Source organism: Pollachius pollachius, assembly GCF_949987615.1.
Source record: "Pollachius pollachius genome assembly, chromosome: 3".
NCBI lineage: Eukaryota > Metazoa > Chordata > Actinopteri > Gadiformes > Gadidae > Pollachius > Pollachius pollachius.
This window is the reverse complement of record NC_136936.1, coordinates 25,297,423-25,324,993: the sequence shown is the minus strand read 5'-3', so window position 1 is coordinate 25,324,993 and position 27,571 is coordinate 25,297,423. Positions and strand designations below refer to the sequence as shown.

General features: G+C 45.0%; 1 protein-coding gene across 1 annotated transcript in view; it reads right to left on the bottom strand.

The window, feature by feature from the left end:
• Window positions 1–9,320: 9,320 nt before the first annotated feature.
• Window positions 9,321–27,571, bottom strand: part of clcn2b (chloride channel, voltage-sensitive 2b) — a 131,201-nt gene continuing 112,950 nt past the window's right edge. Inside the window, exons 23-25 of the mRNA XM_079733752.1 lie at window positions 25,795–25,899; window positions 18,893–18,979; window positions 9,321–12,365 (exon numbers count right to left, since the gene is read on the bottom strand). Of these exons, the coding sequence (XP_079589878.1) occupies window positions 12,171–12,365; window positions 18,893–18,979; window positions 25,795–25,899 (387 nt within the window). The 3' untranslated portion in view covers window positions 9,321–12,170. The remainder of the gene's footprint in view (window positions 12,366–18,892; window positions 18,980–25,794; window positions 25,900–27,571) is intronic.

The window sequence follows — 27,571 nt, the reverse complement described above, 5'->3', positions numbered from 1 at the left end:
AATCCAATCAACAAAGAGGGTTGTACCACCAAGTAACACGGTGTGCTTTTTCTATGGGGAATGTGGTTCAGGTATGACAATATTTAAATATTTATAATATAAAAAACTAGCCTATACGTAGGCCTACAGCATATCATACATTTGACATATAGAGTTAGACTATTATATGTATAAGGTTATAGGCCAAATTCGGTTAAAATGCAGCCTCTGCTGGCCCACAACTAGATTGTCTCGTTGTCTGTCATACGCTTTATAAGGTAATTCTATTTAAATTATTATAACCATGTAGGCCTAAACTTTATTTTCTTGGCGTTATCATTACAGCCTTTCTTGTTACATCAATATAAATTATTGTTAAAATGAGATCTGTACCTGACCATTGACCATCCTCTGGGAAATGAATGAAATTCATATTGACGTATGGCACTGTTACGTAATTTAAGCACATAAGCTACCCCCACATAGCCACAAGGAAGCAGGATCGAACTCATAAGCTGTAATTATTATACATAGCCATAAGGGGAGCAGAACCATACATACAAGCTGTAATAACTACTCCAGCCACAGAAGGCAGCATCTTTAAGCCAGACGAGGAAGCCGGAGCCAATACGTCACAGAGGCCACGCCTACTTGATACAAACGCCGAGCGGGAGCGAGATTAGGGCAGAAACATAAGGCAGCCCCGTTGGTAGCCCTGTGGCTGGAAGACAGGCCTGTGGTATGTCGCTCCGGATCCCTGTGAGACCAGGTTGACTCAGTCGTTGAGACGGGGATCTGTGTGTGTGTGCCACGGAATATGAGTGTCATTAACTTGCATTGGAGCAAATTCCGTTGACATATCACAGACAATTTAAGTGATTCCGTGAGGCCACCACGGATTTTGAGTTAAATGCCCATAGTCGACTCGGTCGTATATACAGGGATCTGTGTGTGTGCCGCAGAATATGAGTGTCATTAACTTGCATTGGAGCAAATTCCGTTGGCATATCACGGACAATTTAAGTGATTCCGTGAGGCCAACACGCATTTTGAGTTAAGCGCCCGTGGTCGACTTGTTCATTGAAACGGGGATCTGTGTGTGTGCCACGGAATATGAGTGCCATCAACTTGCATTGGAGCAAAATCCGTGGCCTAATCACGGAAATTGGCGTGTTTCCGTGAGGATTCCATGGATTTTGAGTTAAGCGTCCGTGGTAATTTCACGGATTCCTGTGCAGGGCTCAACAATAAGGATTGCCCGACATCCCTGAGCAAGTAAAACGCAACGTCGGGAAAGTAACTATGACAACACACTTGCCCGTTCGGGCAAGTGGAGGACTCGAAGCAAAAAAAAAAAAAAATTTTTTTTTTGACGATCATCATCGATTAAGTTATTATGTTGTCCCCTCCCCTTACCCTCGTTGGATAATGGTTGTAATGCTTGGTGTACTATTTGATTTCATTTGAATGTGGCTTCGGCCATTCAAAATCGAGATCGCGAGACTCCCGGCAGGTAGCGGGCCCGCCGCAGTCAGTTGATGAAGAACTAGGAGATGGCTGCGTACGAGCTCAAGCGTAAGCAAACTTTTCAAGCATTCTGGAAGAAGAAGTTCCCCTGGGTTATACTCAAGGATGTGGAGGAATCACCAACTATGTTCTGCGAGGTTTGACTTAAGTTCCCGTCAACGGTGGATAAAAGCGGTTAGTTTTTTAAGGGAACGTCATCTTTCAGAAAGCAGATGCTTGAGTGTCACGATAAGAGCAAGCAGCATCTTGCTTGCATGGCAGCTAAGCGGGCTGCTGATAACCCGTCCTCCAGTGCCTTGCCGGTTCTTTTTACTAAACAGAACGCGGAGGCAAATGTGGTTATCACAAAGCGGATAACCACAGCTTATCACGTCACGAAGACCGGACAACCATTTACCGTGTACCCCAGTGTGATTACTCTTCAACAGAAGAACAGGGTTGGGCTGAGTACACAGTACAACACTGACATGGCTTGCTGACGGTAAGTAGGTAATTTATCAGCCTTATGTAAAGTTGCTCTATTGTTATAAGTCAGTCAAACTCACAGCAAAAATAAACTGTGCGAAGCAACCGTGTTTTGAAATGCATAGCTACAGCCCACTTTTGATCATGGTTTTTGAGGCTACATCCAAATGGGCCCGTTTTGAATTTATTTATATCTGTATTGCTACGTTTGAGCCTGGGCTCCTCATTAATCCAGCGGAGCAGTTTAGAGCTGCTGCTGTCCCCCTTTTATTTTGAAAATCCGGATCTCAAGAAAAGTGCAGACAGTTTTTTTTAAACTTTTTTTTATGTATATATATATATAGGCTATACTAGTTGTGTAACTGTGTGATTAGAGCTATGTTATGGTGCTTAGGTTCAAGGTGTGTGTGTGGCTTTGATTTTAAAAACAAATGTTGCTGAATGAATTTGGATTAAATGTTGTGAGTGACAGCTATCAAATTATAGTAAGATTCATGAAAGCTATCCATTTTGTCTCTTTTAAGGTTTGCCATGGTCATATTTGATGACCTTGGAACCATTTTTGAGCATCCTAAAGGCAAAAAAATTCTTCAGTGTCCTGGCAGACTCTGCCACTGATGTGAGCACCCGTGACCTCGAGGGGGTGTAAGTCAGGATGCTGCAAAACGGGGAGCCCCAAAACTTTTTTTTGGCAGACGAGGATCTTGAGGAGGCTACTGCAGTTTGGCACCTTGCAGCTCTTAATGCGGGTAAGCTGAAATTCATTGGAAATAACCTTTGTTCATAAACATAAATAGATGTTAAATATATGTTAAATGGTAGTTTAAAAAAATACATCATTAACTTGTCACTCTCTACAGTATTTCAGAAAGTTGGCCTCCCAGAGTGGAAGGAGCGGTTAGTCGGCTTCGGATCGCATGGAGCCCCAGTGATGGTTGGGAGGCGAGGGGGGGTCTCTACTCTACTCCGGAAAGAAGTCCCCCACCTCATCAACATCCAGTGCTTTGCCCATGGACTAGAACTGGCAGCCATGGACGCCATAAACGGGGATGAGAGAATGAAGAAAGTAGGAGTCACAGCACTGAATTCATTTATTTGAAATTAATGTATGTTTAACACAGTCATGTTTTATTGCCTATAGTTATTTTGTCCTCTTCATACAGGTGACTGATCTCCTCAAACAAGCAGTATCACTACTCACCCACAGCCTGGAGAGAGCTTAAAGCACTGAGCGAGGTCCTCCAGCAGAAGATCTGGAAGCCGACCAATCTGGGGGGAACAAGTTGGCTCCCACATATTGAAAAAGCTCTTCAGACCCTCATGAAGGACTATCCTGTTGTGTTGGCACACATGGAGAACTTTGAGACGATTGAGACGAGGCAAGTTGTTTTTCTGAAGCAATATTTTCCTTAAATTTGTATTATCATTATTGCGTTATATTCTCACTGAACAACAATGCGCTGTTTGTGCTTATTTTAGATCTGCCACCGTAGACATGAGCGGGAGAGCCAAACAGTGTGTCCAGATCCTGAAGGACTACAGCTGCCTACTGTTTGTGGTCCTGGTTCAGGATATCCTGCATGTTTTAAGCTGGTCAGTTTACTTATTACTTTTTTCTCTGTGTACTTATGAGTGAATAGTAAAGTGTAATATTAGAAAGTCTTATCAAATAGGTGACATTGTAATCCATTACAGTTTAAGTCTGAAGCTTCAGAAGGACGGTGTTACACTCCCCAAGGCCTTGCCCCCAAGGCCTTACAGGCCTTTGAGACGACACTGCTCATGCTTGCAAGCATGCACACAACAGCTGGAGAGAGCCTTGAAACCTTTCTTCAGGAGTCAGCAGAGGGCCAGTTCCATGCAGTTCAGCTACAGAGCTTTAGCCAGGAGAGCAGGGATAGATTTAACAGGTAGAATATTAAAAAGAGAAAATAAGAACATGGTTTACAGTTCAATTAGCCTGTTGTTCATAAAAGGGCTCATTTAGTTGTGTTTACTGTGTTAAATGTTTTATTTGCAGTGTGTCCCTTTAAAACAAAATCAATAAATACATCTTATGTTGATAGATTGAAGAGCCAACTCCTTGACGAGGTCATCCAAAGCCTGAGGAGCCTGTTCAAGAGCCTGGAGTCTGACAAAATTCTTCTAGCGGCTCTAAGGTTGGTGAACCCAAGGGAGTGGCTAGGGTTGCCACCTTTCAGAAATGAAAATAAGGGACGCCCACCACGGGCCCGACTCCTGTGGGGGGGGGGGGGGGGGGCAGCAGCAGTGGTATGCTTTATTTTGTGCTGGTGTTTTTAGTAAAGGGGTGATCAAGAAAGCAATAAGTCATACTTAAAGCTTGAAATGCTTTATTACCAATTAACATTCTCTTATAAAGTGCATGAATGAATGAAATCTCTTTGTGTGGCTTGTGCAACAATGAACTTTTATAATATAAACTAAATAAACTGAGAACTTCATGTTACTTTTTAAGTGCATAACTATAGGGACTCTCTTTGAACATTTTTATGAAAAAAAACAGCACAAAAAAACAACAAAAACACTTATGTAAAAAAAGAGTGCAAAACATTACTCCTTCCCTCAACATTACTCCTTCCCTCAAAACTGTTACAAATTTTTCCAGGTGTACTTCTTGTTACTCCTTGCAGCACTGAGTAACTCTTTGTCTTTCAAAGCGCTGTTGTAAAACTCTGAACAGGACTGCTCAAAGTTGAGAGTGATCAGAAGCTCACTTCTCATGAGCTCTGTGGAGCACCTGTTCCTGCAGTCACTCCATTTGTTGGCCATTCTGGAGAAGATCCTTTCCACATATCCAGTGGATGCTGGGACGCTCAGGATGTGGCTAGTGATAGACAGCATGTTAGGCAGGTCAGCTACTTGAAAGAGAGCCACCCACCTGGCAGCCACACCTTTGGACTTCCATTCATCTTCAGCATCTTCTTTGAGCCTCTTCAGAATGGGTTTTGCTGTGGAGCATTCATCATAAAGTTCATCCATGTTGACTTTATGGATGAGGTTGAGCTTGGTGGTCACCCTCTCAATGTCACTAAAGGTCATGGTGCCATGGTGCAGAGAGAGAGGTTGCAGTGAGAACAACCAGTTGTCTTCAGAAAAGTTGAACCATTTCTCAACATATGAGAGTGCTGTGTTGAGAAATGCAGTAAAATCTTCCCTTGCCATGTCTGCATCACGTGGACGGAGAGGCTGCAGCTTCACTTTAGTTAAGTAGCCATAGAACTGGTCATCTCGTCTCTGTGTGAGCTTTTGCTTGAAGTTATCCATGATGGAATATAACTCAACACAGGTGGTTTCATCACTCTCCAGCTTCTTTACAACTTCCTCAAAGAGAGAGAGGATATTATTGCAGAAAAGAAGGTAAACCTCCACAATGTCTCCATCGTCCTCAGTTGAGTCCTCACTGAGCTTTAACAATGCTCGAAGTTGTTTGGGACGCTCCTCCCCCAGGCTGATGAAGTATGATTTCAGTGCAATCCAGGTTTGCATTAGCCGGGTGATGGCTGGATTAAGGGAGAGCCGCCTGGTTGTGACATGTCGCAGAATTTCCTGGAACTCAACATCACAAAACCTACAAAACTCTTTGAGTGATTCTCTTCATTTGGCAGATGTGGAAAAGAAGGCATAGACCTTCAGCACAACATTTTCCACATCTACAATGAGCTGGTCAAGAGCATGTTTCACTGTGTTGTGCACAATATGGGCATGGCAGTTTCCTTGCAGCAGATCTTTTTGTTTCTTCTTCAAGTTGGTGAAGACAGAGTTGTGAATTCCGTAATTCACATTTGTATTGTCTGCACTAAATGCTGTCACTTGATCAAACGATAAGCAACATTTGTCAAGCGACTGCTCTATGAGAGCTACAATCCCGGCAGCGGACTCATCTGCATTTTCAATGAAATCCAGCATTTTGCTGGTGACCCCGCATTCTGGACTGAAGTATTGAACAGCAAGGGGGAACATCTTCCTGTTGTCTTTATTTGATGCATCTGTCTGAATGGAAAATGGGAGGGGTTTATCTGATGTTAGGGCCTTGAGAACATCAGCCACTGCCTTTGGAGCAAGGACATCTTTAACCACTGCCTCTGTTCTCCCGATAGTAATTTTTTTTTTACAATTTTTGAATCCGGGAGAATCTTTTGATCCAGTTTATGTGCACAGTCAGCACTGTTGTAGCTGAGGTTGTGTCTGACTGTGTGGTACACCTGTGTCACCTCAGCTGCGGTAACCTAGAGGGGAGGAGTGGGATGACATATTGTTAATTAAATTGAACAGTATTTGTCTGCTGCCTGTCTTATGACTTGAAAGGAAGTCAGGTCATCCAAACAGTTAAACCACACTAATAATATAATTTATGTAATGATCACTGAACAAAAATATAAACATTTTGACACAGAATACACAGAAAGCTCTACAAACATATTTAATCTAGGAAATGTATATATATTAATGAATAAACGTTTTCTTTTAACAAATGTATGTATGTATTTATTTATTTATTAATGTTTAATCCATTAGTATGATTTGTTCTTTAAATATAATTTAAATAATATTTAAATTGGCTAATACTACTGTATATTAAATAAATTATCGTTCATTCGACTTTAAAAACTCAACATCCTGAACAATTAATCAAACCACAACAGTTTACTAAAATAGGCTCTGCCCATGCACTGCCATCTTCTGGCAAAAGCACAACCAGATAGGAAATCAATCACAACATAATGTCCCATACCGTATCAATCTCAGGAGATGTTTGGGGTATGAAGAACTGTGGCACTGACGCTTGGGTCTTCTGTGATCATTCGTGTCTGCAGTGTTGCTCTCCTCTTGCATGCTGTCTGATGTCAGACAGCCCACCGTGCGCCACTGAAAACACTCGCCGACATATTTTACAATTTGCCTTGTAAACATCTCCACTGACGCTGTCCAGCCAAGGATGTGCCTCTTCCCACTCACGTCTGTACTTCTGCAAGCGTTTCCGCTTTTGAGGACGTGGTGGAGTATCGGGTGTAGTGGACATTTTTAAAAGGCGCGGGTTTTGTGTGTGGGTGTCTGTCGCTAGGCAACCGTGACCACCACACGCATGCGCAGACACACAGAGGACCGGAGTGGGTCCTGCGTAGATCCCGCCGCAACAATTTTGCTGGCCTTGGTATTCCCTGTGTTTTGTTTTTATCATTATTGTTAGATTTTGTGTTTGTGTGTGTGACAGACATGTGTATTGGACATTTATGGAAATACAGAACAAATCGTCCCATTGGTTTAATACGGGACGCAACATTTAATTGCCAAATAAAGGACGATTCCGTATTTTACGGGACGGGTGGCAACCCTAGTAAGAGGTTTTAAAATCGACAATAAAGTGACCATCATGGTACAAATACAAAAATTAAAAAATCTCTTCATGGGCGCAGCCATTTTGTTGAGAGCGTCATCACTGATCTCGGCCTATTCTCAGATTTCCGAAAGATGAAGACGAAAAGGGGGCGTGCCTCTGAGAAATGCCGTTAGAAAAACTACAGCACCATACCGGATCTAGCTACACCGGAAACAAAACAACAAGCACGCCGCAAAAACTTGTTGGGGCAAGCAAGGATACAGGGCGGGTGAAAACCTCCTTAAAAGTGTGTGTGTGTGTTTGTGTGTCACTCTGTTCAAGCCTGCATGAGAGTTCAATGTTGTCATTAGCTATTACGTCTTTCTGACCAATCGCAGTTCAAGTCCCACCTGGGCTGTACCACTTCGGGAGGGGCCGCTCAGTTACCCTCTAGACAAAATCGACTTGGTTGCGACGTTGACAGTTTGTGAGTTACTGTTGCATCTGAGAGGTTGCGGGCGCACAGTTCAGGCTGCCGGACAGCGCTGCAAGGAACTTTTATAAACCCAATATTGTTATCCCGCAGTAATCAGCCCGACAGCCCCGAACGTTAACGGCCCACCGGGAATTCTCCCGATTACCACTCCGCTCCCGCGTGTGTGTGTGTGTGTGTGTGTGTGTGTGTGTGTGTGTGTAGGCGTTATTCGATAGCCTGGTAATGTGTATAGGCCTACGTACGGTAGGAATATTCATACTGGTTTAAATAATAAATGTTATAGTATTTCCCATCTTTGCTGAGCAAGAGTTTTGTTCCAAAGTTCAAGTTGATTGAAACAAATAAAAGCCTGGGCAATTGAAGTTTTATGGTAGGCCTACCACTGTCATGCACCTACCCGATGTCAAGTGGACCGGGTTGAATTCACTGCGGGCCTCTCTTCTTTTATCCATCTTACCAAATATATTTTATTACTGTCCTTCTCAACACTCTCTGATCTCACTTAAAGGCTAGCAGTACAAAATCAAGGGATATTTAGAATAGAAAAAAAGGTGTGATTAATCTCGATTAATCGCGAGTTAACTATGACATTAATGCGATTAATCGCGATTAAATATTTTAATCCCTTGACAGCACTAATATAAATATATATATGTTATAGGATGTCTATGTTTGTATATCCTTTAATTATACCGTGTCCATTAATCCCTGATATATGGACACCTGCTAAGTAATTCAAGTCATATTGTCTGTTCAGCCTTCAAAACGAGAGCTGGTAAATTGTGGAAAATGAATAAACTGTAATCAGACAACACAGTTATATGCTATAGACCCTGCCTAAAGTATCTGTGGTAAGAAGGCTGCGACGAATTTCGAATTATAAATATGTACAATGTATCCTTTAAATACGTCCATGGAACAGATGGCCAACAGATACGTCTGGACCGCTGAAGAGGCAAAATTTTTCCTTGCTCTCATCGAAGAAAAAAACATTACAGCTATTTTAGATGGAAAAAAAACAACGCAATTCCACTATACATCGGGACCTAAGAGAGAGCATGTGATAAAAAGGATACAAAAAGCCCTGGAATGTGTGTAGTTTTCCGCTCCAACCACTTGATGGAAACGCACCTAATTCAAATTTCTTTTTTGCAAACTTTCTAAAGATTCGCTTCACCTTTTAGATGGAAACGTGACTAATGCGTAGCCTCTGCGTTTGAATAATAATGACTGAATGGAACGTTGCATTTTTTATGTCTACAAATATTCTAGACTAGAGTGTGCGCTAAACAATGAAACCTTATGCAGAATCAGATAAAGTCGGCTCTCTTTGCTGTGCAAAGCATTTTTCAGAAATCCGCACAACGCATGAAATGGGATCTTAAAAGGTAACCAATACAGGTGCTGTGTTGTTAAAATGTCTTTATTCATTCCTGTTATACAAAAAATTGTTTCAATTGTCTGTAAAAATACCTCTGGATTCAAACTCATTTTTTCAGTCTCTTTTTTCTTCTGTTATGCATTGTCCCTCTTGAGTTACCATAGTTCAATGGCCTAGGATGTGCAACCAGGAGTTCAGGGGACATTTGACCAGGGCCCCTAGCACTGCATGAGTTGGCACAAGCATCAAAGCATAATGGGTGGCCCCTGGTAAAGCGTGCAGTCCCCCCGAAAATAGGAGTGGAACCAGGGGTCCCCAAAGCTCCCTAAGATGCACACAACAGACGTCTTTGATTGTACAGAACTATAGTATGACCTTGTTGTTAGGCTCATGCAACGGAGACCACACACACACCCCCACACGCACGCACACACACGCGCACACACATGCACGCATGCATGAACACACACACACACACACACACACACACACACACGAACACACACACACAAACACACACACACGAACACAGACACACAAACACATAAACACACACACACATAAACACATAAACACAGACACATAAACACACACACACACACACACACCTCGGATCTCCTGACCTAAAATGTATTTTATTTTTATACACTTTTCAGGTTTCGTAAAAAAAAGAAGGTATATTGCATTCATGTTAAATTGCCAATTTAAATTGGGTTACAATTATTATTGCACAAATGTATTTCTAATACCGCATACCACAAAAAGGAAAATCATAGAATGGAAACAATCGAATCACAAATTCAACTCATTGATTAATAAATATCACAAATATGCCATGTGTCATTTTACCGTTGAAATGTTGACGAAAGAGATAGAAGGTCACAGACCGATGAACATCAACTGGATAAGGGCCATTGAGGAGAATCGAATCATGCCAGTGGATCTCTGCAGAGGGGCGAGCGCAGAGGGAAGGATGTGGGGAGTGGGTGATATGTTGCCATGGAGATCGTGCATAATTGCAAAGTGGCGCTGACGTATTATCTTAAGTGTATGTGTGTAAGAGTGTGTGGGTTTGAGAGAGAAAACAGAAAGAAAACAAGAGTGAGTGAGTGTGCGTGTGTGCCTTGTCAAAATGCTCACATGCAAGACTATAGAAAGAGCATTGTTATGCTAATCCCTGCTAACGACAACAATATAAAAAAAAGAGGAAGAGGCAGCCCAGCGAAAGAAGAGGGGAGAGGCACTTGGAGTGTACACAGACAGACCCCATACAGCTCAACAGTACCTTCCACTCGACGCACCACAGTGCTCAATATTATCAGCAGTATTATTAATAGTATCAATACTATTTATGTTACAGCTCCAGGAAGTGGACATCTTTGTTCTAGGTTAATTTGCAATAAACATGACAGGAATTTCAAACACGGCATCAAAAACAATTTTTGAGACAAATAATTGACAAAAAAATGAGAAAATGAGACAAAAAAACACATTGAATCTGTTAAGACATTAAATTAGGATCTTATATTCCAAGTAATTGTGTTAAATATATATATATATTAAATTGATAAAAAAAAAATTCCCAAGCCAAGGGGCCAGACACTGATCAATGCCTGTCAAACCGCGTGGAGTGGGCTGACGGAAGACTCACTCTGAGAGCAGTCTCACTGTGAGAGCAGTCTCACTCGGAGAACAGTTTCACTGTGAGAGCAGTCTCACTATGACAGCAGTCTCTCTCTGAGAGCACACTCACTCGGAGAGCAGTCTCACTCTGAGAGCAGTCTCACTATGAGAGCGGTCTCACTCTGAGAGAAGCTCAATGGAGGTACTACTTGTCACCCTGACATGCACCTCAGTGTCCAGAGCTCTGCACACCTGAGGACTGAGATGGCAGGGGTAGGGTTGGCATGGTGATGTTAGAAGATCCAGCCTCTTCCCTTGGACCCAAAGAGCCGCTTTGCTGCGAAGGCCTTGGTACATATATATTGATATCTATATCGAAATATATATTAATATATCCATATATCTATAGATATATCTGTATATAGTTATTTATATATCCTATCTCTATATGAGATTTATAAATATATAAAAATACTGTATATCTATATCTATTGATATATACATAGGTATAGATATCTCTCTCTCTCTCTCTCTCTCTATAAATATATCTTTAGAGATATATATGAGCTCATAATTTATGCAGCTCATAATGTACTCGGTATTGCTGTAGCCACTTGTTTGGTCCCCATTGGCCTCTCTCTCTCTCTCTCTCTCTCTCTCTCATGAGAGAGACTTTAAGATGAGAAGGCTGTTTCCTTTGACCAGCCTGCTTCACGATGGAGCTAAGAAAGGTCTGGAACTGAAGGCGGACCCCCTTGTCTCCTGAACTAGGACGGGGCCATATCACTAAGATTCAGTTACAGCCAAACCACCTGTCGGGATGGTGAAACAGAACTACAATAATACGACTAAAACGTGTTCAAATGAATTACAAAAGAATAAAAACCTTATTAGAAACAGCCGTGTTGCTACATGCACACACTCGTCCATTCTCTCAATACATACACTCACTCTGTGTTTGTCCTCGCAACACAAATGGAAGACTTGTTCAGACGGGGAGACGGTTTCAGAGTTTGGTCACGAGGCCGACGGACAGACATCAGGCTGGTCAGACGGTGGCCTCCCTCAGTTAAGTCCACGATGCTCCACTTCTACTCTAACCCTGTATACACCCCTGGTCACTAACACTCCCTACGCAGTCTTCTCTTGTCTTCTTCAGCAGGGTCTCGTAGGGGACACAGGAGGGGGTGGGTGGGGGTGTGGGGGGGTCTCTGGCAAGCTGCAGAAAAAAGATGTCTCCATTTCCCAGTATCACATATCGATCCAAACCCTGAGGATTCTTCTTTTGTGTCGGCAGCTTTCAAGGGTAGCGGTCAATGCTGGCTCCCTCTCCCCCTCTCAGCCCCTCCCCCGCGGGCCCGTCATTGGGACTTCTCATCCGAGTCGGACTGGGTGTGTTCGCGGGGGAGCGACATGCTCTTGTGGCGGTCCCACAGCTTGTGGAGCTCAGTGGCCTCGTTCTCACTGCTGCTGGTGCCACTGTCCCGGAAACTGGCCAGCGGGGGGCGCACCTTTGTCCCCTTCACCGTCACAGAGCCCTCGATGGCCTTACGCAGCTGGAGAGAGAGAGAGAGAGAGAGACAGAGAGAGAGACAGAGAGAGAGAGAGAGAGAGAGATGTTACATGCAGCCGTTCCTGTGATTTTAGATGGAAGTAGCAGACCCCTCGTATTTTATCAATGATTTAAATTGTTAGTTTAACCACACCAAACCTTTACATAACCTGATACCTTAACATAACCTTCTGATCTTTACATCTACAAACTAAGCTTCAGATGGTCCAGTAAAGGCTGTACTGACCAAAGAATGGAAAACATACAACTGTCTCCTGATGTCACAGTCAAACACTGAGGTTCAGGCCTGTCCCTAATACGCTGGCTCAATGGAAACCTTCTCCTTTCCCAGTCCATACCTCTCAGTTCATACCTCTCAGTCCATACCTCTCAGTCCCTAATTCTCAGTCCATACTTATAAGTTCATACTTCTCAGTCCATAGTAGCCTTTTCAACAGTCCAATAGCCTTTTCCTTAGTTCTGTTCATGTCTGCTCTCAACATTGCCTTGAACTCTCATGTTGTTAGAATCTACATCTCACAGCTCAGTAAAACATCTGTAGCGTTGCGGACAGGAATAGATCAGCAAGATAGAACTGACACCATGATGACAATGATAGTTCAGAGGTGAGTGGATTCATTCCTATTGGCGTCCTCTGAGAAGATGACCTTGACCTCTGGTAGCACCTTCATTCTATCGGACCACAAACTCTCTCAATGTTTCAATTCAACAGCGTTATTCAATTTGGCCCTATGTGGTCTGGACTGAGACGTAGGTGAACCTTGAGTGCATAACCTCCTGTGGTGGTGTGAACTACGAGACAGTTTAAGACACGCAAAATACGCAACACACATTTAAGCTTTCAGTCAATGCGTTTTCAGAGTCCTTCCCTGGCACCAAAAGTGAATGTGGTTCATTTGGATGCTGTATCTTGGTTGTGTTAGAAGCAATGTCTTTGTGGTTATTTTCAGGTCTGTGAGTTTGAGAATTTGAGTTTTGTCCACAGTGCTAATGTTTATCACATATCTAGTCATTAAGTGTGCGCTGAACGAATGATGCGCTGAGCTGAATGGTTCCCTACTCTAGGAAATGAACCATGAAACCAAGGTTTTGAACATTTAGCCATTCCCAGCTGAAACAGGAGATCACAGAAGCAAAGGGGAAGCACATTTTGTTTGTAATTTGATTGGCATTAGCGAGTTTAACTTATCAGTAATGCTGTTAAAGGGTTTGGATGGTTTGCTAAGACCCGAGGGTTACTTGTAAATCAGCCATGAGTTTTGTTCAACTCCCCTCCTCTTGCGTTGGCGACCTGTTCTGTAATTGGGCATTTGGCCAGCAGTTGACATCCTCTATATCCCAAACAGGTGTTGAGCAGTTCCTATAGCTGTATATTGGATGGCCCAACACAAGTAAGTGCATGGAAACGGTCCTGGCTAGGTAGCTTTCTCCAATATAGCCCAATAACAAACACTCAACAACAACCGACTCAGTGTTCACACATCACTAAGCATGCTCACGGACTCAGGGACTGACTAAGAGGCAATCACAATTCCTGAATTTTAGAAAATGAAAAAGAAAGGATTTGTGTTAGGTTGCCATTCTCGTTCTACCTCCATTCATAAAACCACCAGGAACCGAGCTCTTCATTTTGATCTGACGTGAATGCTATGGCCGGGCTCCATCAATTAAAAAAAACCTTCCTCAACTTACCATTGCGACGTATTATACACAATATTGCTCTGAACCCAATACAATACAAAATGATCACACTGCCTAAATCGCAGCCGCTATCTTCGTAGACAATTCTAACTTACGAAGATAGTGCTCAGTCTCTCTTACGTCTTAATCACCAAGTCTGTGAGCACGCACAGTGAGCTCTGAACACTGAGACGAATGAAGCAGCTAGGCTTTACTTTGATGCAATGATCATGTCTCACATGACCTATTGCATAATATGCTTCAGCTTGTAAGACGACTGTAAAGTCCCTCTAAGAGTCAACATATGAACAAGCTATAAAAGTTTTAGATAGAAAACCTAAAATGTATCATCACTGTCAGATTTTAAAGAAACTTGAGTTGCTTCATATGGAAAACACTATGAAATAAACAGACAATATTTTAGTTTTTAAAATCATTCATGGTTTAGCTCCACCTCCTTTACAGAAATATATCAAAAGGAATACAGACAGCACAACCAGAGCAGGCTCCAGAGGTAATTGCACAGTTCCCTTTAGGAGAAGTACCTTTAGCCAGGCATTTTTTTCCTATAGAGCAACGAATACCTGGAACTCCATACCAAGTGTAATACGCGAACTACCAACTCTCACCTCATTTTCCAAACATAAAAATAATGGCTTTTGGTAAATCAAACATGTGGTCACTAGCTGTGATAATTTATAATTTGTCCACTGCCGCTGATCTGTTAACCCTGTCTATTATGTATATTATGATGTTTTACTCAGTGTGTGTCTGTTTTACTGTATATTATGAACAAATATTATTATATTTGTTTTATTTCGCTTTATGTTTAATTTTTTTTTTGGCCTGAATTGATCTCACAGCAGACAGGATTCTGTATCAACACAATTTGCTTATGGTAAAGTGTTTAAAAAGTCCACGCGTTCATATCTTAGGCTGATGTGTGACAGCCAACAGATGGGAGCTAAGGGAGAGCATTAAAGAAGGGAAGAAATCGGTAAACAGGATTCAATCTCACTGAGCTTATCCGGAACACCTCCCTAGCGCTGGCGTTTAATCTGAGATCGGAGCGGTGGATGTTTTCTAACTCCACGACCATTCAAATCTGCAACGCAAAACTGGTGCTATTATAAATGGCTACCATGGCAATTATGCGAGGGCTGTTGCCAACACTATAGTGTGTGTGTGTGTGTGTGTGTGTGTGTGTGTGTGTGTGTTTGTGTGTGGGATCAATGGTGCAGTGAGGGGAGTAGCCAGATGACATGTCATTTTCTCCCTCAATGACTCAACTGCTCTCCTCCTGGGTATTGCCACCGGTTGCTCTCTCACTCCCTCCACACAGCCGGGGCCTCTACGAATTCTCTTTTTAGCTTAGGAAATTTCCTTTCCTATGGAGATGACCCGGAAGTGCTTGGAGGAAAGGTGGTTTGAATTCTAAAAATGCTTAGGAAAGGAGCCTTGATGCTTCCTTTAACCCTCCTTTAGCATAGGTTACTCCTGAGCAACCTTTGTGAAAGGAAAGGAGATAGTGGTATCCCATATTCCTTTACGGAGGCAATATTTAAAGCAACAAGCCACCGACAAAGCTTACCGACTCTACGTGAAGACGCATAAGAGACGCGGTAAAGCAGAAGAATAGAAGAGAAGAAAATACAATTGATGATAATGGATACCAATTCCAGAAACATATTATTTGAATATAAATGAATTCATTTATTGCTGGTTAGTAAGCACATAAAATACACCATAAGAAAAGAAAATGCCAACTTCACATTTAAGAAAGGCTACTGGGGGCAATTAATTAACATCAACATAAGAATGTGAATTGAAATTCAAGTGGCCTAAAATATTCCCGTTGGCCAAGTCTGACCTAAGTGATTCTCACTGTTGGCGTTAACCTGATTGAAATCAATACGACAAGAACACATGGATCAATGAGCGCTTGTTGTAGTCAATCTTCGGAAAATGATGATGATGGGGAGGAGGGAGGAAGAGGGGTTTTACAACGAGGTGCAGACAGAGTAGACGATAAAGAGGGTGAGCGTGGAGTAAAGAACCGTTCTAGAGGAAACATGAAGAGGCACGGCTGGATAAACAGCACAGAAGAGCGTGAAGCGTGAGAGAGAGGGATAATGGAGCTGGAGAGAGTTTATAGTGCGATAAAAAGCAAAAGGAGGAGGACGCATGCTTCAGCGAGAGACAAGAGAGCCACATAGGTCTTTTCACGCTAATTAATCAATCAATCCTTTGTCTAGGCCTGCCTGATTACGTGCTTTTGATTCAGAGGCCGTTCACCAAAAACCTGCGTTCCTTTTGATGTGCGCCAGACTTTTTCGATTCGACTCGCTGAGAGAGACGGAGAGGGCCGTAGATATCGACGTCTGTGTTTCTTTGACCACCGTGCGCTTCGTTCGTGTCGTTGTACTCTTCCCTACGAGCGCTGCGCTCCAGATGATGGATCAACCTGTCAAAGCAGCGAGAGCTCTCGCTCCCATCTGCTCCAAGTGCCCGGCTTCCTAGCATCACTCGAGTGCCAGACACTTAAACCTAGAATCCATAATGCCTGCACCACACCCCGCATGGTTACACCATGGAAACCATTATTACCACAAATCTCTGCTCTTCACTCCACGCTGACATCTTTTTACCTAGATTCATGTCTCTATGATACAGCTCGTATTGTTTTCAGATGCCTTGCTATGCCTGCCCCACGTGACTCACAGAGCTGGAGCAGAAAACTCCTCCTGTGATTTGATCCTCTCTAAGTTAGTCGTCCTTCTATTTGGCTTTGACATATGAAAGCCAGTGGGCCTTATCTTGCATCAAGCGCAATTGAGTTTCTACACTGACGCATGTGTCGTTGCTAGTTTGCAACTGGCGCAGAGCGTTCTTTTCCCTCCATCGCCAGGCGTCGGTAAATTAGGGAATGATCTTTCGCCCCAAGGGGCAGTTCGGTGAAAGGAGGAGGCGTGTTCTGGCGCAAACGTTTCCTGGTGCTATTTTGCAGTTTCAGAAAACAATTGTGCCACAAACCAGGAAATACCTGGTTTAAAGTCAGTGGCGCGTTGTTCAGATGTTATTGTAAGGGCACATGCATAATGTTGCTTGTGCACCTCGCGCATACACTTTGCTTCTCTCATCTACCTAGCCACACATTCTTGGTAAATTAGTTGGCAAAGAACAGCTGATATAGCGGTTATAAGTTGTACTTTTAAATCAATGCATCTGCAAACACCGTACAGCAAACACATATTTTCTTGACACAGACATCGTTTACAAGCCCATAACTTTTAGGATTGATGTGTATTTGATTGTGAGAAAACATTGTTTTACCGCGAGTGAGTGTTAAAAAGAATGAATGAATGCGGGCGCGTGTGCTTCCATCTGTATAAACACACGCAAACTAAACACGTAACGTGTAATACAGTCCATGGAAATGTATATTAACAGGCATATTAGGAACAAAAGTCGATAACGATAAGGCATACAGTACTGGTAAGCAGGGGCGTAGGAATGAGTTTAACATTGGGGGGGACACATATCGGAAACCTGACAGATCCGTTAATGGTTTGAACAGAAATATGTCATAAATTAACTACACTGAAAAAATTCACAAATATATTTTATTCTACTAAAAAGATACATTTGTAAATGTAAAGGAAAACACATTTTGAATGGCAGTAATGAACTGATAAATATCAAATCAATTCTTTAATTGCACGCACAATCATCCAGTTTTTTAGAATAAGAAGCGGTGACAAGACGCTGTGTTGCGCTTTCAAAATAAAATAAAATATTTTTCTCCCCCCGGTATAATTTTTAGGTGGGACAAATGCGCCTTGTCTCCAATATTGGAGGGGACACGTCCCCTCTGTCCCCCCCGGTTCCTACGCCCTTGCTGGTAAGAAACAACGTTTGTTAACGTATTGCGTATATCATTAAATAGAACCACATTTACCGCATATCATATGTGTGTTCAGTTTTCTTCACCAAAATTTATTTGAGGTCTCAGTATTTCTGAAGTTGTGATAGAAAACGCTATTATTTGGCCATAAACTGAGCCCTTTGAAGTTTGAAATCATGTGGTCATGCATCTGTCTCATCGGAGACTGCAAACATGCTGTCAAAATATCAACTCGTCAGATTCAAATGCGCTCATGGCTCTTAAAGGGGATGGGAGATGGCACTCTCATTGGTTTATTGCAAGTTACGCCCAAACCACACCCACGAGTAATCAGGCTACTTCAGACCAACCTTTTTTAGATTTGCGCCGGGCACAAGAGTCATTTATCCGCCGGTAAAATAGCAACATCGCCATAGAACCGCCCACAAAGCTACTTGCGTTTGGCGCTTCTCACTTGCGTTTCAGACCGTTAAAATAGGGCCCAGTGTCTGTGTGGCGGCATTGGGTGGGGCTACTGGGAGGGGATTAACTGGGCTGAGAACAAGGGCCGCAAAATAACTAGTAAAGGGGTTCACACATGAACTCGTATCTCCCTTAAAGACGCCTTGAAATGACAACGGCGATTCATGTTCGTCAACAGAGTATGTCATCGACAATTTGAATAAGATAAATAACTAAAGAAAGAAAGAAACCTCAACTTTGTAGCTTTCTCTGCAGCCAAGAGAAATATGATGTCCATAGAGGATACACTATATATACACTGTCTATAGTCATGATGTTCAAATAAAGCCTGTAATGCACAGACACACTGCCGGCTAGCGAACTCAATGTAATCAACTCTTCACACCTGAAGGATCAACCCCATCCGCCTGCGATTAGTTCCGGCGTCACTGGTCAACAGGACGTGGAGTGAGGAGCAGCCTTACCTCTTTGAGGGAGACCACCCCGATGAGCCGTCCGATGCTGGTCACGTAGGCGTGGTCCAAGCCCAGCAGGGAGAAGATGGTGTGGGTCTGGAGAGGGTGGAGGCAGAGACATGATCAATGGACAGTGTGGTTGGCCATTAAATCTTTCTCCAAAATATGCATGCTAACATTTCCAGGATAACGATGATAAATTAATGAGATTTATTTTCTATAGTTATTTCTTAGCCTGATTTTCTCTATCTACAAAACAATGATACAGCCAATCTTACAGCAAGTAAACAAGCACATATGATAGACACATGTTTCCGGCAACTTCCCCTTATGATGACCACCTGGTTGGAGAAGCTTACAACTATTAAGAAGACATCTGAGCGGAGGTGAAACCGAGTGCGAGGAAAAAAAGTGAGGAAATTGTTCAGAAGAAAGGTCAAACCACTACTGTTATTTGGACAGAGTTTGGCTCCCTGAAGTCTGACCAAGCTCAGACTAGCATTAGGAGCAAAATATTTCGGCAACCAGTCCTCAGCACAACGGAACAACAACCAACCTCTTCCGCCAACTCGGTGTGAGAGATGGAGTGTGAATTGCCAAAAATGTATCAACCTCTAAGTGTGGTGATCAACGCGCCACATATCCTGTCCAGGATTTGGCTTACTTGGAGTAGAGGTGGTTCCTAGGCACTACTGAATATGACTATGACTAAAATATTCTGTACTGAACTTCTCATATCCTTGTAATACTTTGTCCTTGGGATGTTGAATCGTTGCAGGAGCTCCACGTAGCCTGGAATTAATTACGGTGTAATGGTGAAGTCCGGTGGGAGTGCGAAAGGCTGTGTATGCTCATGATCTCAGTTCCAGTGGTATCTGCCAACATCCAATATCCAGCACATCCAGAGTGGTGAGGCGCAACTGAGCGATTTTTAGTGTCACCATTAACGTAGATTACTCTATGGGTACTCAAATACTAGACCAAGAGATATCTCTGACTGCTGTCATGAAATGGACTTTTAGGGATGCAAGGGAAGAGGTGGCTCTATGAAGATCATCAATATTCCCTGGTACTTTCTGTTGAAGTTCAAGCGAGAAACATCAGTTGCCAGTGGAGCACCCTTTTCTTTTCCAATTCAATGTTTTCCTTTTCTTTTCCGGGGACCTTTGTGTCCTCCATGGGTCCAAGCCTTGCCTGTCTGCTTGTCAATGTGTAATAACTGGGTATGAGTCACAAATAGTCTGAACAAGAAACTTGGATTTGCCTTTTGAATCACGGATGACTTAACGAAGCACAGGCTCATCTCTTGAAGAATACGATTGTCATGTAAATGTTAAACAACTCCCACTCTGAGAAGAGGAGCTTGGTCTTCAATGCAGACAGTAACATCAGTGGCTGGATAGCTCTTAAGATCACTGTGTACGCACTGTAAAGAGTGGACATAGTCAAGTTTACCCAGAGACACAGTTTTAGTGTTTAATGAGGGATAGGAGCTACCGGTGTCAGGCAAAGCCTTCACAGGTCGACCATTGGAGTAAGAACAGCTTTTTTCAGCATGAGAACAGACGGCTCTTTCTGCTGGTGGACAGGGAACATAGCCAAAGCTTGGGGGTTGACTGAAGACCTGGCTGCGGACAATGAACCAGACTAAGCCCTTCGAATAATTGGACCCTGAGCCCTCTAATGAGCCCAGATTGACCCTATCCTTGACCACCCCCTCTATGGTCACTGCTCTGAAAGAAACCCTCTTGTGTTAGGCTTCAGGGGCTTGAATCCTCGCCGAACGTTTAAATACTGGGAGCCAGCATCGCCAGGGTCCTATTCTTAAAGTCTTGGTAACATTCGCAGCATCTGTTCCAGAATTACTGCTTCGGAAATGTGCTCTTTTGAGTCCATGTCTGGTCTCACCCATCGCCGTTGCAGCCCCTTAAATCCGTGACTCTGACTCACCAAGTGGTGTATATGGGTGAAATGTAGCCCGTATGTCTCCGGTGCTTGCCAAATTTGGCAAGCAGTGCATCTCTAGGGGTCCAACTAATGATCGGATGACTGCTCCTCCATTTCTGAATATGCCTCTAGCCCTTGGCCAGTGGGAAGAGGAATGAGGCGGTGAGCTCATCCAGACTCGGCCAGGCCCGAGTGCCAGTCACACGCTCAAAGAGAAGAAGGATTGCTTCAACGTCCACGCCTGGTGAGGAAGGATGCATTCTGGGGTGTGGCCAGAACACTATCTAGTGGTGTGCTTGACTGTGTGTAGGTGCTTCTATCCCTCTGCTTTGGATCCAGTGTGGAGGTGTAGGGTGATGGGAAGCTGGGCGAGTGCCATCTAGGGGCGAGTGAAGGCAGGGGAACACAAGGACTTTCCTGCATGTTATTTCAACCAGTCCTATTTCTGGGTGTGAACTCACTCCTAGCAACTTCAGAGAGGCAACTGAGAGGGATGTGTTCGATTCTGAGAGGGGTGAGAAGACACTTAGAGGGGTGGGATAGATTCTGAGAGGGGTGGGGTAGATTCGGAGAGGGGCGGGATAAATTCTGAGAGGGAAGTGATAGATACTGAGAGGGGTGGGATAAGTTCTGAGAGGGATGGGGTCGATTCGGAGATGGGTAGGGTAGAACAGAGAGGGGTGGGGTAGATTCGGAGAGGGGTGGGATAGATCTGAGAGGTTTGGGGTAGATTCGGAGAGGGGTGGGGTAGATTCGGAGAGGGGTGGGGTATGCCCCTCTGAGACATATATATAATACTCAGAGGGATGGGATAGATTCTCAGAGGGCTGAGGCAGTGGCAGATTCTGTGATGATGTTGTGATGACAGTTTTTAGCTTTTGCACTTCTCAGGTTATATTTTCCTTTCTTGCTTTGTCCCATTAAGTCCTTTACCAGGGAAACTAGTTGATAAGTGTATTGTGATTGACTTGCAGACATCACTGGGGCTTCAGCGGGGAGAGTTGGATCAGCTTGTCGTTGAGCTGGAGTTCATACAGGCCTTATGGCATGGCTCCAAGTCTGGGAGCCAGGCTGATGATGTCATCCTCAGACACCACCTGCTGGTTTGTGGTACAGGTGCTCCTTCCCGGGCTTCCTTCCCTCTGCTCCATGATGATGAACCCCAAGGTTTCTAATCTGCTGTGTGTCTTGAGCGCTGTTCCCTTCCCTGTAAAGAATCACTCTAAACGGACGGGGACCAAGGCGGTTGGCCTGCTTGGAAGCTGCAGAATCAAAGCAGCTCTTCAGCATGCCAACATTCCGCTTTCACACCATCACACAGGTCTGATGCCAATGAGCTTTTTTTTTCACAGCCTAATAACCCTCTACTGGGCTGGACCACATCTGTACAACAAAGGGATTCCCCTGGGCCCTGTGTTCTTCTTCCAGGTAGAAGGAGAGTTTGGTGAATCAGTGCGTTTACATGAAACTCAAGAAAATCGAGTTATTGGGCTATGATCGGATTATTAAGATGCATGTATACAGTTTAGTCAGACTAAAATCGAATCAAACCAGGTTTTTCATCGTCGGATTAAAACCCCTAGATTATTCGACTGATAGTCGCATTAAGGGTCCTATCTTGCACCCAGCGCAATTTACTTTCTACACCGACGCATGTATCATTGCTAGTTTGCACCCGGCGTAAAGCTGATTTTCCCTCGCAGCAAAGGCTATGCCAAGCGTTAAAATAATAATAATGTAACGAGCTGGGTTAATGTGGTTCTGTTATTATGCGTTCAGCAGCAATACAAATGTTCTCATGTGTTGGGTTATGTACTCATGTTATTAGTGGGGGTTTATAAGGGATTGTCTCGCGAGAAGGGGGGGGGGGACAACGTGAGGGGGGGTCCGGAAGCGGCGGCTTGTGGTAGTGAGACCTGTGTTACGGGTTAAGGTACGAGTGGTCACGGCCAACAGTGATCGGAGATAAACTGTGGATTTACTAAATAAAGAGCGGGATTGCAAGCCGGACATCGACTGTTTATTCGACGCTGCACCACGTGAGGTGAACGTTACAATAACAACAATAATAAACTCGAGCAAAGTAGACTATATCCCAGCCTTCCAAAACAAAATCTTGTTTTAGGGTAAATTATAACGTTGGTTAAATTATTTGGGAAAGAACAGCTGATGCAGCGGTAAGAAGCGTAATGCATAATACAGTCGATGGCAATGTATATTAACGGGGGGACACATGCATATTACAAAGTCGATAACGATAATGTATACAATACTGGTAAGAAACAATGTTTGTTAATGTATTGCCGCTTATCATTAAATAGACCACAGTTGCGTCCACTCATATATGTGTTAAGTTCTCTTTGCTGAAATTGTCATGACGACTTAGACTCATGTGTATACATGCAGAGTCATAATCGGGTAAATAAACAAATGCTAATAACTAGGCTTTGACTCTCTGAAGTCCAAGTTGAAACGCGACAAATGAGAGAAAGGGTTGCCGTATGCAGGACAGCTGTCAGTTCACTTCGGGTCCATGTAATTTTTCAGATGGTCCATTTGTTCCGACCCGCGGTCGTATGCGGACTCCTCCTGCTGGACTCTGCCGGAGGAGTCCACATACGACCGTGAGGTCGGAACAATGGAGCGTCTGAGAAATGACATGGACCCGAAGTGAACTGACAGCTGTCTACTGAAAACACCTTTCTCGAATGCCGCGGCCGCCTGAGTTTGTTGTTGCTGCTGACGTAAAGAGGTAAGCCGGTGGCTCTACTACCACTAGTTGAAATGGATACAGAGCCACCTATCGTATTGGGGCATGACATGCTTCGGCCAATGAATCGATTTTCTCACCGCCATGCATACTCGGACAATTGCAGTTGTGCAATTGAGGAGCATAGTCGAACTATGGCTTTAATCTGATTAAGCTGTGCATGTAAGGGTACTGAGTGTTTCTGAAGTTGTAGAAGAAAATGGTATTCCATGTGTGAATTAGGCCTATTATTTGGCCCTAGACTGAGCCTTTTGAAGTTTGAAATTCATGTGGTCTTTCATCTGTCTCAGCGGAGACTGCAAACACGCTGTCAAAATATCAACTTCTCAAGGTGAAATACACTGTCTCTTAAAGGGGATGGGAGATGGCACTCTCATTGGTTTGTTGCATGTTATGCCCAAAAAACACCTGGGTTTCTGGGTTTTTTCACCAATCTAAAATGGGTTTCAGACCAACCCATTTTAGATTGGCGTCGGGCCCAAGAGTCATTTATCCGCCGGTATAATAGCAACAGCGCCAGAGATCCGCCCACAAAGCTACTTGTGTTTCGCGCTTCTCACTAGTGTTTCAGACTGTTAAAATATGGCCCTAAGCGTGCACGTTTACGGTCAATCGATTTGGAATTTTATGTTGCGTTCTGCGCATGCTCGAGATCTTTTCTGGGGGCATTGAGCCGGAAATAGAAGGAGACGGTAGTCGTGTTGTTGTCGCCGTCAGACAACGAGAACTGATTTATTTAAAAAGGTGGCGCAGAAGATGGAGGAAGCCGGTGTCGTGCTAATGTAGTAACCCACTATAAGAAGTGTATCGTCATCAACATGCATTCAGTACACACTACGCGTTCACCCAAGGCTGAATTAAAAGTACATGTTTTTCTAAATGTTGGTCATCAACAAGGTTGTAAAGTACTAACTTTGGCCACATCTGTCAAAATAAATGTTTTTTACTTCCAAAGTTTTAACGATCTTTATTCATTCATTGCGCCGCAGCCGAACTGAGGGGGATATTCTCTGATATTATGATTCTTAAAGACTGTGTTGGGTTCTCCGACTCTCTGGTACTTCCACAACAAGTAAAGATTCGTAGTGGGGGTTATCTCGCCCATGGAGTAGAAGGAATTGGGGGAAGGAACGTTGGCTTTGACTCTCTGAAGTCCAGATTGAACCGTGTATTGGAGGAGAAAGGGATTGATGCCATATACGGACTCCCGTCAGAGCTGCTCCACCGCCGGAGGGGCTGCTTGCTCTGCTATAATCGGGCAATTGCAGTTGTCCAATTGAGGAGCATAGTCAAACTATGCCCTTAATCGGATTAAGCTGTGCATGTAAACGTACTGTGTGTGTCTCCTTGACAGATTCTTATGTAATTCCCTGTTTGTGCTCATGTGGTCTGCATACACCTGTAAAGCACTACGAGTGCTTTACAGGTAGAGCACCTTGGTATATCCTTAAAGAATATATGTTCACATCTCAAAAACACATTTTTAACGCAATATCTGTGTGTTTGTCGGTTTGTGTGTGTGTGTGTGTGTGCGCATTCTGTGTGAGCAGGTGGGAGTTTGTTAAATATGCTTGAGGACGTTTTGTGTGGAAGGTAGAGCGAGTAAGACAGAAAGAGTTAGAAAGAAATATTACTAGAGAGAGAGAGAGAGTGATAGTGTGAGAGAGAGAGAGCTAGAGCTGAGCCAGAGCCAGAGAAAGAGAGGGAGAGAGAGCTAGAGAGAGAGGGAGAGAGAGCTGGAGAGAGCGAAAGCGAGAGCCTGTGCTGCAATGGGACACCTAAATTAACATAGCTCAAAAGCTCCCCCTTTCATGCACATGTGTTCTTCTTCTGCTGCCAGTCAAGGAGCAACCATCCTGTGTGTGTGTGTGTGTGTGTGTGTGTGTGTGTGTGTGTGTGTGTGTGTGTGTGTGTGTGTGTGTGTGTGTGTGTGTGTGTGTGTGTGTGTGTCGGGATATACAAAGCTAGAGACATGCAACAATAAACCATGCATGTGTATGCAGGTTCCGTGGTTCAGTCACAATGTTACTGTTACTATTAACACAAGTAATGAGACTCAGTCTCACAATCTCTGACATACTCAGAACGATGGTCCCACAGACGGTCGGTCGGTCGGTCGGACGGTCAGACAGACAGACAGACAGACAGACAGACAGACAGACAGACAGACAGACAGACAGACAGACAGACAGACCTTATGCAGTGAGGTACGTTCCACAAGTTGAAAAGGGGCGGGGTCGATCTTGCAGTTGCTGAAGTTGACCTGTTCATCAAGCTGTTGCTCCTCCCACTCTGCAATCTGGAGGGGGAAGGAGAGGAGGGGAGGGGAGGGAGAGGGAGAAGAGGCGAGGGGAGGGGAGGAGGGAGAGAGAGTGGATGGGAGGGGGAGGGAGAGGAGGGGCGGGGAGGGGATGGAGAAGATGGGAGGGAGAGGCGGGGAGGGAGAGGGAGAAGAGGGGAGGGAGAGGCAGGGAGGGAGAAGAGGGGAGGGAAAGGAGGAGAGGGAGAAGAGGGGAGGGGAGGAGGCGAGGGAGAAGAGGGGAGGGAGAGGAGTGGAGGGAGAGGAGGACAGGGAGAGGTGGGAGAGGGAGAGGTGGGAGAGGGAGGGGAGAGGTGGGAGAGGGAGAGGAGGGGAGGGAGAAGAGGGGAGGGAGAGGAGGGAGAGGGAGAAGAGGAGAGGGAGAGGAGGAGAGGGAGAGGTGGGAGAGGTGGGAGAGGGAGGGGAGAGGTGGGAGAGGGAGGGGAGAGGTGGGAGAGGGAGAGGAGGGGAGGGAGAGGGAGAAGAGGGGAGGGAGAGGAGGGAGAAGAGGGGAGGGAGTGGAGGGGAGGGAGAGGGAGAAGAGGGGAGAGAGAGGAGGGAGAGGGAGACGATGGGAGGGAGAGGAGGGGAAGGAGAGGGAGAAGAGGGGAGGGAGAGGAGGGGAGGGGGAAGGAGAGGTGGAGAGGGAGAAGAGAGGAGGAGAGGGAGAAGAGGGGAGGGAGAGGAGGAGAGGGAGAAGAGGGGAGGGGAGGAGGCGAGGGGGGAGGAGAGGGAGAAGAGGGGAGGGAGAGGAGTGGAGGGGAGGGAGAGGAGGAGAGGGAAGGGAGAGAAGGGGAGGGAGAGGAGGGTAGGGAGATGGAGAGGAGGGGAGGGGAGGAGGCGAGGGAGAAGAGGGGAGGGAGAGGAGTGGAGGGAGAGGAGGAGAGGGAGAGGTGGGAGAGGGAGAGGTGGGAGAGGGAGGGGAGAGGTGGGAGAGGGAGAGGAGGGGAGGGAGAGGGAGAAGAGGGGAGGGAGAGGAGGGAGAGGGAGAAGAGGGGAGGGGAGGGAGAGGAGGAGAGGGAGAGGTGGGAGAGGGAGAGGTGGGAGAGGGAGGGGAGAGGTGGGAGAGGGAGAGGAGGGGAGGGAGAGGGAGAAGAGGGGAGGGAGAGGAGGGAGAGGGAGAAGAGGGGAGGGAGGGGAGGGAGAGGGAGAAGAGGGGAGAGAGAGGAGGGAGAGGGAGACGATGGGAGGGAGAGGAGGGGAAGGAGAGGGAGAAGAGGGGAGGGAGAGGAGGGGAGGGGGAAGGAGAGGAGGAGAGGGAGAAGAGGGGAGGGAGAGGAGGAGAGGGAGAAGAGGGGAGGGAAGGAGGCGAGGGGGGAGGAGAGGGAGAAGAGGGGAGGGAGAGGAGTGGAGGGGAGGGAGAGGAGGAGAGGGAAGGGAGAGAAGGGGAGGGAGAGGAGGGTAGGGAGATGGAGAGGAGGGGAGGGAGAGGGAGACGATGGGAGGGAGAGGAGGGGAAGGAGAGGAAGAAGAGGGGAGGGAGAGGAGGGGAAGGAGAGGGAGAAGAGGGGAGGGAGAGGAGGGGGGAGGGGGGAGGGAAGGGAGAGGAGAGGAGGGAGAGGGAGAAGAGGGGAGGGAGCGGAGGCGCAGTGGGGCAGTGGGTAGGTGCAGGAAAGGGGAGATGAGTATACTGTCTGGGTTTAAAACTGCCTCAGAACAGCAGGAATACATC